The sequence below is a fragment of the Condylura cristata genome, unplaced genomic scaffold (genome assembly GCF_000260355.1).
Source record: "Condylura cristata isolate star-nosed mole 26May11 unplaced genomic scaffold, ConCri1.0 scaffold00016, whole genome shotgun sequence".
Classification (NCBI taxonomy): domain Eukaryota; kingdom Metazoa; phylum Chordata; class Mammalia; order Eulipotyphla; family Talpidae; genus Condylura; species Condylura cristata.
Genome location: NW_004567117.1, coordinates 13,281,380 through 13,295,535, shown reverse-complemented (window position 1 = coordinate 13,295,535; position 14,156 = coordinate 13,281,380). Strand labels below are relative to the sequence as shown.

The window sequence follows — 14,156 nt, the reverse complement described above, 5'->3', positions numbered from 1 at the left end:
CGAAGATATTAAAATTAGGGGCAGCCACATGTGCAGTGGAAGGAGTAGGTCAGGTTGACAACGAGCAGAAGTCGGGCAGAGTAGTACCTCTGAAATTTCACCCGATCCATCACCGCCTCCTGAGTCTCACTCTCAGTCAAGACCGGCTCTACTTGGAGTTCAGCCTCGTGGTCTCCCAGGTTGTAGATGCACGTGAGCTGGCCCTCGATGACCGCCATGCCAATGTAGTCCTTCGAGGTCTGGCAACATTAAGGACACCTCAGAGAAATGCACAACTTCTAGCCTTTCAACTTCCCACCCCAGAGTACATTTAAATGACTAATGACTTTGCATCAATAAGCCTTGGGCAGAAAAAATAAATAAGGTGCATCCTTGTATAGAAGAACTAAGACAAATCGTGTATCAGTTACAGCTGAACTGCTTGGGTTCATGTTATAGTGTGTTCATTATTCACGCCCCCATTTGAGCAACCTACAGATACTTGCCATGAATGGAGTTGGAAGGGCTTGTGCTAAGTGAAGTAAGTCAGAAGGAAAAGAATAAATATCAGATGGTTTTACTGATACGTGGAATATAGAGAAATCAAATAAAGGGTGAGGTAAGAGATAAAACCTGCAAGCTGACCATAGATAGATAGATTTATTGTGTGTGTGTGTATATATATATATATATGTATATATATATCAAGTGCATAAACGTTTTTTACTTCTTTTTAAAACATTTATTTTCTTACATCATTGTTCATTTTTGGGTAGGATCTGATTCTCCCCTCAGGTGTAGTCCTTGTAATTTTCCCACACCATAGCACCCATAATCTATCACCACATTCCCTTCTGCTCTTCACTCCCCTAATTTGACCCCTCTCCCTCCCTGCCCCCTGCTGTGGGCCTCAGATCTATGATCAGCTCACAGGTTTGTCTTTTACCAACACTTTATTTGGATTCTCTGTATTCCACTATAAGTAAAACCATCTGGTATTTTTCTTTTTCCCTTCTGACTTATTTCACTTAGCACAAGCCCTTCCAGTTCCATTCATGGTACCACAGAGAAATGTAAATGACCAACAGGCACATGAAAAAATGTCCAACATCACTTATGATGAAGGCAATGCAAAACAAAACTCCAAAGAGATACCACCTCACACCTGTGAGAATGGCCTAATTTAAAAAACTAGAAACAACAAATGTTTGTGAGGATGTGTTGAAACAGGAACCCTCCTTACACTGCTGGTGGGAATGTGAACTGGCCCAGCCACTATGGAAGTTGTGTGGCGTTTCCTCAAAATGCTAAAAATGCATCTCCTGTGTGACCAGAGATTTCACTAATAGGAATCTACCCAAAGTACACAAATTTGAATGGATACCTGCAAAGTCCAGCACTATTTACAATAGCTCAGATATGGAAACAACCTAAATTCCCCCAAACAGATGAGTGGATAAAGATGGGGTATGTATATACAACAGAATAGTACTCAATGATTTAAAAAAAAAAAAAGGTTATTTTTAATTGGAGGGACTAAAAGCTAAAATGAGTCATCACCCAAAATGCCTGTGGTCATAGTGACTTAAAGAAGTTACAATTGTAAAGAGATGGGTAACTGTATTTCTTATTCTTCAGGCAGGAGAGGTGTCAGTCCCTCTAGTCCTTATGAGAACCCCCACACCCCGCAGTTGAGGAAGGGTCTGCAGCTGGGTGTTGTGAAGATGAGGATAGGGTCACAATCATTTGAGGAAGATCTACTGTTGGTTTCCACCAAGACTGGAAACTGCTGCCCTGGTTAATTGTGGGAGGCGTGCGGCTTTCTAATCCCAGGTGTGTATGTGTTCATGTGAACACACCTATACCCACGTGCCCACCTGGCAAGGCTTCCAGCTCTTCCAGCAGATAACAACTGATTGATGGGGAAACACTCATGCCCGTGGCACTGTCACAGAGGGTGGGGTTTCTTGGCACAATTAGGTCATGCATCCCCAAAATCAATTCTGCTTTAAAAGCAAGAAAACTTTTAAAAGCAAGCATTGCCCAAACAACACTTACATCCTTATTGCCAAGGTACATCACAAACATGTTCTCAGTCCCCCCACTTTCACTTGAGTCGGGTCTTTGAAGAAACAACGAAAGAGAGGTGTATCCTTTCATGTCTTCCAGGTCATTCGGTAGCCGGACTTCAACTCCTGATTTACCATTGAATCTCATGGGGACGGCCACCTGCCAGGGATAAGATCTAAGGTGAGAAGGATGTGTGCTTACGACTGTGTGGCTACTCTTTTCAACTATCTATCAATCTTTGCCAAGACATTAGGGAGAAAACGAGGGTGAAAGTCTGTGGGAAAGTCCCCTTAATCTGGATTATAAACTCAAGAGACTTGTTTTAGGAGCTGGGCCTAAAACATTCATTTTCCTCCATATCAGCCAGAGGGCTTGGGGAAATGCATTTACTTCTCTATGCCAGCTATTATTATTCTAACCCTATGAAGTTTTTGTGCAGATGAGCTAACATGCATGAAAGCACTTAACAAAGAGCCTGCCATATAATAGATACATAATATATCAAAATATCCTTTAAAAATAAACTCTTTAAGAAACCACTTCCCATTAACATAGTGCATGTAACGGCTGCATTTAACATAGGCATTTAGTCTTTTGAAATGAGTGAAGCAAAGCTCTCTGAAATAGTGCTCCTCAAGTTCACTCTAATCTGCTCTGGACCAATACTTTCACAAAATATATTAAAAATTAAATTATTAGAAAAATGAAAGAAAGAAGTAATGCAAAATACCCACTGAATCATGCTTGGACGTTGAGTTGATTTCAAATTATTAAAGTTTCTAGATATTGACTTTCCATTTTACACTAAAATGTAACAGATAAGTTACCAAGGTTCTCTAACTAGGTCTGGTCTGTAGACCAACTTGGGTAGTTTATAATCCAATTGTAGAAAATAAATGGTCTCTAACAAGCTACGGACTGGCACTCCTGGAATGATATGCTAAGTCTACATTTTATCTCCCAAGCATGGAAGCATTTATGGAGCCCCCTGTCTGAGTCTTCCCAGGTAGAAGTGGGTGTTTCCCAGACTCGCATATCACACTTTCCCCAGCTGGTTGACAGAGTCCTACTGTAACAGCTGGTCAACTACCTGAGTCCCCACTAGAGTTTAATAATCTGTGTCCTGGACAAGTGGGACAATTCCAGCCAAGTTGGTTGTTTAAAAGCCTTTGCTTACTAATTTTATTTTCATAAATACATTGCTTACATTATTCTTCATTTTGTACATTTTTTCATGAGTAGTCCCCCCAGTGATGGGAAATTGCTAAGTACAGTGCCCAGAACACTAACTATCTGTTTTGGTAAGAACCCTCCTTCCAGCTTCAATGATGCTGAATCTAACTTTGAAGTTACAATAAAGAAGCAGCTCCTGTGTGGTAGCACAGCAGCACATTCTGATCATAGAATCTTCACTTAAACTTGCCATCCCACTTTTCTAACTGGAACATGGAGGAGAAACCTGCAACCCATCTGCAGGAAGGAAGGATAGCTGCTTTGGGGACCTGAGACCCTGTCGGTCATGAAGGTGATATGCACCTTGGCAGGATAACAGGAGGAAATCAACTTGATAGTGTAAGCAGCCAACAAAGTAGAGCAGGAAAGACAAGCGCCTCTTGAGGCAGTGACTCTTCCCTGATGACTGTAACAGCTTTTCAGAAACAGGCCTGTGCTTGGCAGGCAGGGCGCACCCACCTTATTGGCGGCGTCTCGGGCCTGCTGAATGAGCTCTCGGATGCGGTCCACGTTGTCAGAGATGTTGCCCAGTGGCAACAGCTGTTGGTTAATACTTTCAATCTTGCTCAAAAGATCAGGCAGTTTGTTTGTTAATTTCCTCACTATTGGTGAAATTACAAAGCAGAAATGTATACTTATTTGTTTTTTATTTTACATCCTTCTTCATTTTGTACATTTTTTCATCTCCATTGTCATCCCAGTGGACTTCCCTCCACCACTTCACCCATGTGCCATTACCATAGTCCCTTGTGTTTGTCCTCAAAGCAAAAAGGTTTAATTGTGAGTTGAGAAAAGGTTAAAAACAGATGTCCTCATTGATTCAAGGGGTATGTTTGGGTCTCAAGTGTTGGAAAGGAGGACTCATAATCAAGTAATACTGTTCTCAACACACTGTAGATTTTACTCTGCAGCCTAGGTGTCTAAGCCCCTTCTTTGATCACTATAGGAAAAAAGCGAATCTCTGTTTTCTGATCTTTAATATCTGATCCTTACTATCCTTATTTCAAAGCCTTCTGATTTGGAGACTCTACCTCTTTTCTGTAATAGGGAAATTGATAACAAGGTTAACAGATCTTTCAAAAACCCTACCTGGTCCTTCTAAAGTATACCTAGACTCTTTGTAGATATTATTTAGAGCTATTTTTTTTAATTTGGAAGATATTAAAGTTAACCAAAGCATATACATACCAATGAAGAAAATGGCAAATATATCTAGGCCAAAGACTGCTTGATACCTGAGTTATCCGCATCTGTGAGAGCCTTGTCAAAGTCTTCGCTCTGTGTGCTCTCATAAGTTGCCTTAATTCTTTCCACATCTGTCTGGATGGGGTTGAGCCCATCCAGAACTTCAGTTGTGATGTCATCGGCATTTCTGACCATGCTCTTTGCACTATTGACCATATCATCGATGTCATCTAACGCACACACAAATAGGGAAGTGTAAGTATTTAAAATGCTAACAGAAACCAAGGGAGGATTAGCAAGAGCTTGAGGACAGTTGTGCCAGTGATGAATCACAACCCTTCCTAGTTTCTGGCCCAAAGCCACATTTAGGGACTTGGACCGGAGAATGAGTGAGAAACTGAAAATACAGAGGAAGGGGCCACAGCATAGAATAAGTGGGCTTAACCTAAGAAGCTAAGGAGAGCGGGCTAGGGGGCTACCGACCTCTGTGTATCCCACGAAGATCATCACGGATGGTAGTGAGGTTGGTGTGTATTAGATCTTTCTGAACACTCACAACATTCAGAGTTTGCTGCAGATCGTTGAGAGCTGAACTGATTTCTAAAATAAAACAAAGCACAAAAAGGCAATTACACTGTGGATTTTCACGTTCCATTGGTATGAGTAGCCCCTGAAGTAAAATAACACCAGGCAGACCTGCCACTTAGGGGGTCATCTCAGAAGTATGTGCCAGACACACATCTCCAGTGTCCTTGTGACAGAAGCCAGGGACACACCAGGGCCTTGTGAGTGCTCTTTGGTGACATGCACGATAAACAAATGAAGAAGCTTAACAATTTAGGGGTAAGCATAACTGGGTTTTTTTTTTTTTTTTTTTCTGTTCAGGACAAAATTCTCTGCTTCATGAAGGAAAGGGATGTGTCATACCTAACACTAGTCATGGCTTAATATTAGTGCATATTTGTTGAATGAATGAATGAACAAATATATGAGTGAATGAAGGACAGATAAATGCATGAATAATGTAGAAAGGATGCTTCTTCTGTTAAAGCACAAGAAAGAATGCTATTGAGAGAGACTGAGCTAAGCAAACATACACTACAAAGTAGTCATTGTTTGCTTCTGTTTGTTTCTAAATAACACATTTAAGGAAATTCAGAGAAAAGAGTGGAGTACACAGACATTCCTAGCTGATAATATTGCTACCTTTGAGTCACAGAAAATGCCAGAGAATGCTTTTACAACCAGCTTGATGACATGTATCTTACTGGTTCAAAGAACCAGTTAGAATATAATTAGTATCCTAATCTTATCTAAAATACTAACCTTCACCTCAGAAAACACTTTGTAAAGAAACAAGATGTTACACCAAGAAATCTTAATACCTGAAATTTTCTTTCTTAGGTAAATTATTAGATGTTAATACCCTTTTTTTCGTTTTATGTGTAAAGAATTTAATCTTTAAAAATAAATCAAGGTAAATAAACAAATAAATTCACTGGGAGAGGCATTTAATCCCCCTGAAACAACTAAGAAGCTGAGTATAAGGCCTGTGGCTCAGATACCTGCTCACATAAAAGACCTAAAGAGATTATTATAAGAAACACAGGAATTTGGTGAGATTGAGACTATGTAATTCCCTTTTTTAAAAAAATTACATAGATGGGGCCCTCTCTGGTGGCGCAACCAGTTAAAGCACAGCACTATAAAGCTATCTGCAGCCCTGCAGCACGAATCTGATCCCCAGCCAGGGAGGGACCCACACGGCACAGCAGACCTCTCCTGTCTCACCCACTGCAGTGTATCTCTGTCAATCTGCTCATTCTGCTCCCCACTCTGTCTCTGGTGAATCCTCTCACCTCCCACATCTCTCGCTTGTACCCCAGTTCTTGTATGCATAAATAGATATTTAAACAGAGAGAGAGAGAGAGAAATTACATAGATGGAAAATGTCCAAAGATGAAATTTACTGACCTCTTCCCCCAAATTCTTATGCCTCATGGGAATAGTGAACTTTGGTATTTTAGTAGTTAACATATTAGGACTTGAGAAATTTTGATTCAGCTGCCCTCTTGACCTGAAATAAGTGATCTTGGTCCTAAATAAGCAGCCAGCACTGCACATAACTCTGTACAATCTGGGTTGTTCATGCCACACTCACAAGTAGATTAGACACAGTAAACAGACCTATCACCCTCAAGATTGTTTATTCCTAATGTGTTTGGTTAACTCAGTATGTGATGGGTAGGATACGGGGTGGAAACACAGCTCTGTAAGTTAACTGTGCATTACAAAGGATTTTCTGCATGAACAATGAGACCCAGCAGTTCAGGAAGAGCATTTGTTTCCAGGGCTGCTCCTCATTTCAGGCCCTTGACTCTCCCAGTCACCCCCAACCCCCAGTACCTTGCTGCAGTATCTTCTGTGTCGTCTTGGCTTCGTGTAACAGTTTATCACTGTCAGAGCTCAGGGTTTTAGCTTTTCTTGGAAGATCTTCTTTTATCACTGTCTGAAAGCAAAGCATTTATCAGTCTTAAGCACGTGGAATGCCTTAAGAAATACAGCATAAGATTCTTCATCCTAGCCTGATCTTTAATCTGTAAAGGATGAGGTACAAAGGTAGAAAGATACTCCTTAAAGGATACACTTAGGACACCTGGTTGACATTTGCGCACCTAGTACGGAAAGCAGACCCAGCTCTGATGACAAGCTTACAAATTATGTGACATCTGTCTTGTTTTCTCACACTCACTTCTACAATACCTTTCCCCTGATCCCTTACACTCCTGCTGTGAGTGAAACTATCTGGTATTCTGGTATTCTTCCTTTTCTTTCTGGCTTATTTCACTAAGCATGATCCCTTCCAGCTCCACCCATGTAGAGGCAAAGGCATGAGTTTACTATTCACAGCATAAAAGCATGCCTTTAATAAGGAGGTTGTAATGTTTATCTTGGTTCAAAACTGATAGTGTAATTTCTATCTGGTTTTACTAACAATTTTGAAAACTGCACTACATGTATAATACGTAAATGCAAAACCCATCTATGGAGCAAGTTTGAATCTAGTCTATGAACAAATTATGACTTAAAACAATGCTCCCTTATACTCCTCACAGTGTACACAGACAGAAAAGAAGAAACCTAGCTATCGCCAGGGGGCACCTGGAGAAGGAGCTGGTACTGGTGCCCACCTGGAGGGCAGATGCAGAGGCGCTGGTGGCCCTGTCAGCCGCCTCCTCAGCCGCTTTGATGGCGTTCAGGATGTTCTCGTAGGCGGTGGCAGCATCCACGGCGCAGCGCACGAGCTCATCCCCGCTGGTGTTTCTCTTGATCCTGGAAGGTAGACAGATGCATGTTCCTGCCCTTCCCTCCAGTTGAGCACCGCCCAGACACCCAAATTCCGAGGCTGCAAGCTCCCCAGCTGTACCTAAGGGCTAGGAATCAGCCCCTTGTGGCTGCTTGGGTTCAGACCTCGTGGGCCCTGGGTCCCACCCTCCACCCCATTCTGGAGACCATTCCCAGGGAGCCCTTACACTAGGCTCAGCAGGGGCTGGCTAGAACCTCCCGCCACTCACTCCTCCAGCTGTTTTGCCAGATCTTGTAAAGCTTGTGCGTGTTTCTCTGCCTCCACCACCAGGGATGTTTTGCTGGCAGATTTGGAAAGTTCTCTCACTTTGTCACTTAGTTCATGTCTTGCTTCATTTAAAGTAGCAGCTAATTTCTCATATTCCTATTTTTTTCCCAAGTAAACAGAGATGGTATAAATTTTAATAACGAGTGTACATGCCATTTTCCTACATTCTGTCATCTGACATACTTCTAGGAGATAACACTTGAGAAATTGTTTTCTAAGCCCTAAAAGGAAACCAATTAATCCTTGGTTACTTTACATAGTGACACTGATAATATTCTCCCAAGATTTAAGATTTACCACCATTTGGAACATTTTCCTTATGGTTGATACCCCTTTTGAGAAATTTTGTAAAAGCAAACTCTTACCATGAGATAATATTACACTAAATCGAACACACTCTGATTTCTTTTATCAATCCTAAATGTCTTCTGCTAATAAAGGTTTGTTTGATATATTAAAAATACCATTACACTTTTTTTTTGTATCACTAAAATAACATTTGCACAAGGCAAGCAAATTAAATAACTCAGACAGACATGAAGAAGACATATCATTCACACCTCATCCCCAAGGGAGCACCACTGTTAATATTCAGTTTATCCCCTTCCATCTTGAAGAACTATGTTAGAGAAAGCAATCAGTCAATCCACACCATAGCCTGTTTGCAATATAATTTACATGTCTTCAATTTTCTAGAAAAAAAGTCTCATCCCTACCTCCTGGCTTTTCCCCATCAGCTGCAGGGTAGCACTAGTTTGCAGTAAGGCAGAGTCTGCAGTGTTTAGATACTTGGTGAAATCACTCTGTAGGGAATTCATTTCTTTAACTTGTCTCTGCAGAGAATAAAAATATACCTGTTTGAGATCATGACGTATTATCAGAAGGCCCCTGAGCAGTAGGAAAGACTCTGGCTTGCATTTCTGTTTCCCTAAGGCCTGCCAGGTGGGTGCCTGGCTACCCCACTGTAGGACAACAGGGTTCCTCATCACCGTCATTATGGAGGTATGCTGTCTGACTGTGAACTCACCTTGATGGCTTCCAGCGCCCTCTCATTTTCTTCGTTGAGGCCAGTGGCCTGCTTTGTTTGGGAAGTGGCCTCCTGTAGCGCAGCACGGAGGTCAATGACTTTGGCTTCATATTCATTTAAAGAATCCTGTATACTCTTCACAAGTCCACTGTTGTCCCCCTGGTGGCTCTCCAGCCAGCTCCTTATCTGATTCAGCACTGTAATACATCACTTTATGTTTTCCACTTGAGAGAGAGTACACTGAAGTTAAGTTATAGACAGTAGAAGGAGACTTGAACTTCTAATTACTAGCGGTTTTCCTTGAACTTGCAAGGGAATGGAAAAGAAATGGCCACTTGTGAGCACACCTGCCGTGTGCCTCACACTGGATTAACTTTCACCATAACCACAATTGTTCTCGTTTCATGTAAGAAAATGGAGGCTGTGAGAAGTCAGGGGATGACCCAAGTGGGCCTGACCAGCAAGTCAGCCTTGGGACTTGAACTAGATCTATAACTATAAAGCATTTGCTGCTGCTACTTCTAACACTGTCTCTTGACTGTTAAAAACGTCAAGACCAATCTTAGGTGTAAACAATACAAATGCTAACAGGGAACTCCTCCTACTGTAAAATGTTACTGATGTAATATTTTACTAGTGAATACAGACCAGTATTGTAAAATATATATATATATATATATATATATATATGTATATATATATATATATATGTATGAATAGGTATGTGTGTGTATATATATATATATATATGTATGAATAGGTATGTGTGTGTATATATATATATATACACACACACACATATAAGCTAATATACACACATATATTACACATATACAAACATAATAAATACACATATATTACACATAATATTACACATATACACAATAAGCTAATATTTTTCACAGCTTTGAACAATGAGGCACATTCCCTAATTAGAACATTAGATATTTTCCATGTCCCCATGTTTTGTACCAGTAGTATTAATATCAGTTTGTGATTTTAAAAGTCAATGGTGGTAAGATAATCATTGAAAAATGCTATCATGAGGAAGTTGAGAGGAACTGGGTGAAAGAAGACAACACAATTAAAATAGAAAAAGAGGTACCAGTATCTAATAACTACACTCTCAGGAGATGAACCTCCTCTTCTTTTTGTAAGATGTTGCCATCCATCAAGTTACCATGTTGGTAACTTGAAGGGATCCCTGTTTCACCACAAGATGCTCTCACGGAGATGAGACCTTCTACTTGTAACCAGGGACCTCCCAGGGTGCTTTGCACACCACATTTCAAACCAAAGAGAATAGGTTGAATGCAAGAATTGGGGGGGTCCTTACGATTCTGGGCCTTTCTCTTTTCAGCTTCTGCTTCTCTCAAGTGCTTCCCAAAGTCGCGGTTCCTCAGTTCTCTCATCATGCGCTCCGCTTCAGCCAGCTCTCTGGAAAAATCACCTGAAGGCACGTGGTTTCCTTCCCCATCTGTCCCAGAGATCTGCTTCACAAGAACTAGAGAACATTGAGTAGTTAATTAAAGTGAGGCTATTTAATAAAAAGGCAGATATTTTTATAGCGGGTTCTTATTAGATTTTTAGTATCGCTGCAGGATCTTTTTCACAATGTTGAACTCTTAAAGGGGAATTGTTTCAGGGCACAACAGGCTATGCATGCAATCTAAAAAATATGTCATTGACCTAATAACTCTTCTTACCATGCACATTTCGGATGACATTTTTAATCTTTGTGTCCAGCTCCTTCGCGGCCTGAGTTGTCCGATCAACATTGTTGTATAGTGTTTGTGCTTTTCTGGAGTTTACTTGAACCTATATGAGAAGTAAATGGATTAGCCACAAATTAAATTATGGAAGAAAATGACTAAAGTTTTTGGAATGCAAAATATATTAATGTATTTGACCTAATATAATACCTTTTCTTGCAAAGTCTCAAATTCATGATTCAAATTAGTCAGTTCTTTTTCCAAGCCCTCCATTTTTGATCCATGATTTGAAATGGCAGAACGGTAGTTGAGCAACTGATGCTGAAGTTAAAATACAAAATCGATGTTACTTTACAGTAGAAATTTGAAGCAAGTCTTGTATTAACTTGATAAACTTGGTGATGAAGTGAAACAATTCATTTATCAAGATCAAAGCTGGTTCCACAGTGGAGGAGTGGGGGATGGAATGTGGTTCTTCGAAGTAGGCTACACTGCAGAATTTACATTGTGATTTTTATTTATTTATGCATATAAGAACTGGGGTACAAGCCAGAGGTGTGGGGTGGGGGGTGATAGAATTCACCAGAGACAAAGTGGGGAGCAGAACAGGCAGATCAACTGAAATACACTGCTGAGGGGAGCGGTGGTGGGACAGGAGTGGTCTACCACACCATGTGGGTCAGCTCCCTGGCTGGGGATCAAACTCATGCTGCAGTGGCTGCTGACAGCTTCATAGTGCTGCGCTTTAACCCGTTGCATCACCAGGGAGGGCCCAATGAAAGTAGCAAATTTAAAAACATGAAGAGTCAGGTGCTACTTCACCTGAATTAATGACCTGACTGATTAGAAACAGAAATGGCCCTTCTTTCTGGTGTATTAGTTTACAGATTCTATATAAATTTCACTCTTTTAAACTTGATAATAACTAACTTTAGCACCCATGGTACATAGAACTACTAGATTCAAATAATGTTAAAGCAGGAGTGGCACGCAGAGTTCATTTAATTGAATACCCTCATCTTCAAATGGGAAAGTGGAAAGCCAAAGAAGTGGGTAGTTTGTCCATGTCAGGGGTCTAGAGCTCACTCGTGATGGATCAAATCTGGATCCTGTTCATCTTGGGGTGAATTGTCTTATTACTTTTCGAGGGTGACATTGCTGCATACTGTAACTAAAGTAGGAATTTTTAAAAAAAAACCTTTCAGAAAAAACTTAATACTTTGAAAAGAACTACAGGAAAAAATCCATACAATTATTTTAATACTATGTGAGACCAAGTGTTGCATAAAAGAATGAGAGTTTACAATGTAGGACCAAACCATAGGTCCTCCCTGAGCCTTCATATGTTAAACTGGGAATTAAACATTAAGCTGCTAGGGTTTTATTTTTGCTGATAAGTGGGGCAGAGCATTATAAAATATCATGTACTGATAAGCATTCAAAAATGTTAGTTCTCATTGCATACTTGCTACTATTGAATTTACATAATATTTATGAGAGAAAGCCAAAAGGTGTTTCTAATTCAATTTTAATATGAAAAAACTGAGGCACATCATTCTAAGGATTGTTATTGGAACACCTGGATAAGAAGCATAGTGGGAAATGTGATTTTATGATTTTGATCTGGTTTTGAATTTTTCTAGAGCCACCAAATACTAGCTATGTAAAAGCTACTTATCTTTTACAGGCCTGTTAAATGAAAATAATGGTTTCCTACTAGCATTTTATGACACTTAATTCTGGCATACCGGGTCAGTACTGAAATGTTGGTTTCCTTCCCTTTGTTAAAGAAGCACAGGGTTGTACTGATGATAACAAAATAACACAAGCAGTTTCTTGTTCTCTCAAAACAAGATGAGTTTTTCCCTTCTTTCCCTGTTTATTAAATCTATAAAACTTGGATGAAAATTACCCTGGGAAAAGCAATTTTTCTAGCATCAGTTTTTTGCCTCAGTGATAGTCGTACCAATGGAAGTCTCTGCAGGACTTGGTCCCAGGATCTCCTTACTAAGCTATAAAAATTCAGATGTTCAAGTTCCTCATACAAAATTGTGCACTAGTTGCATATAACCAACACCTTTTAAATATTCCAAATCCTTTTTATATTCCTTAGTGCAACGATACAATGTAAATGCTATGTGAATCATTGTTTAACTGTATTGTTTAGGAAATAATGATAACAAAAAAAATCTGTATATACTCATACAGACATAACTATCATGGATACATTTTCAGCTGAGGTTGGTTGAACCTGAGGATGTGGCACCCACAAATATGGAGGGGCCACTGTCTCACTAATGAGTTTAGAATCAGCTCTCATTTCCAGTTCACTCATTAAATGCTCCCCAAAGCCTTTACCGATATGTCTAGTTTAAGGTTTATGTCATTTATTGAGTCGTTTTTACTGCCATGAGGCTTTTTTCATTTCCATGATTTTTAATTTCATATCTACTCCTTCTTGTTTGTTTTCTGATGTTGTAAAAGTGTTCTAAATTCTTGTTCCTTCTACTAGCTGTTACTCTTCAAAGTAATTTTCATATTGTCCTATTCTTTTCATTTTCTCTAGAGTGAAAACATCTCTCCAAGCTGCTTCTGATGATGTCTCTTGCTGCAGTGTTTGCAGGCTCCCCCTCTGCGGAGACTCAGTCTGCAGAGCTCCCTCTCATCACCACACCTGCCCCAGACCCCCAGCCAGCACCAGGGTATCTACTGGCAGCTCTGAGTTTCAGCACTCAAGTGTGGTTGAAGATGTCACATTCCAGTACAGGTCCTGGTTTGTGAACGTTGTCCAGGTTCTAGAGGTAAGGTTGTAGCTATTCTGGGATCTTACATAGCCACTGCCCACAAGTGAGCACTGAACAATTTCAGGGTTGTTTTCTCAGCCTCTGTTAATAGGCAAAAGAGACTGACACTGCCTGTGGGAACTCTTTAAGCCTTATTGCTTCTCAGGGTACCTTCTGAGGCACCTTCTTCCAGGTGCACATGGAACATTCTTCCAGATGGACAATATGCTGAGCTATGAAACAAGCCTCAACATTGAAAGGAATAAGTGTGTTCTCTGACCACAACAGAGTTAAGTTAGAAACCAGTAACAGAAAGTTGTCTGGAAAACCACCACTTTGAAAATTAAATAACTCATTTCTAATTAAGGGCCAAAGACATGCCACAAAGGAAATGGGAAAATCTTCCAAAGTGAACAAAAATTAAAATGCAACATTCCCACAGGTGGGGGAAGACAGTTATAGTAGTGCTTAAAGGAAAATTTGTAGCATTAAATGTTTATATTAGAAACAAGAAAGATTGTGAATCAGTAAAA

At 40.2% G+C, this 14,156-nt stretch overlaps 1 protein-coding gene across 1 annotated transcript in view; it reads right to left on the bottom strand.

Annotated features, from left to right (window-relative positions):
- The window catches only part of LAMA3 (laminin, alpha 3), a 207,773-nt gene that overhangs the window by 30,060 nt on the left and 163,557 nt on the right, over positions 1-14,156 (bottom strand). Inside the window, exons 44-56 of the mRNA XM_012725781.1 lie at positions 11,051-11,161; positions 10,835-10,946; positions 10,465-10,632; positions 9,129-9,325; positions 8,818-8,934; positions 8,043-8,197; positions 7,659-7,800; positions 6,874-6,976; positions 4,951-5,067; positions 4,518-4,697; positions 3,742-3,884; positions 2,038-2,208; positions 88-239 (exon numbers count right to left, since the gene is read on the bottom strand). Of these exons, the coding sequence (XP_012581235.1) occupies positions 88-239; positions 2,038-2,208; positions 3,742-3,884; positions 4,518-4,697; positions 4,951-5,067; positions 6,874-6,976; positions 7,659-7,800; positions 8,043-8,197; positions 8,818-8,934; positions 9,129-9,325; positions 10,465-10,632; positions 10,835-10,946; positions 11,051-11,161 (1,868 nt within the window). The remainder of the gene's footprint in view (positions 1-87; positions 240-2,037; positions 2,209-3,741; positions 3,885-4,517; positions 4,698-4,950; positions 5,068-6,873; positions 6,977-7,658; positions 7,801-8,042; positions 8,198-8,817; positions 8,935-9,128; positions 9,326-10,464; positions 10,633-10,834; positions 10,947-11,050; positions 11,162-14,156) is intronic.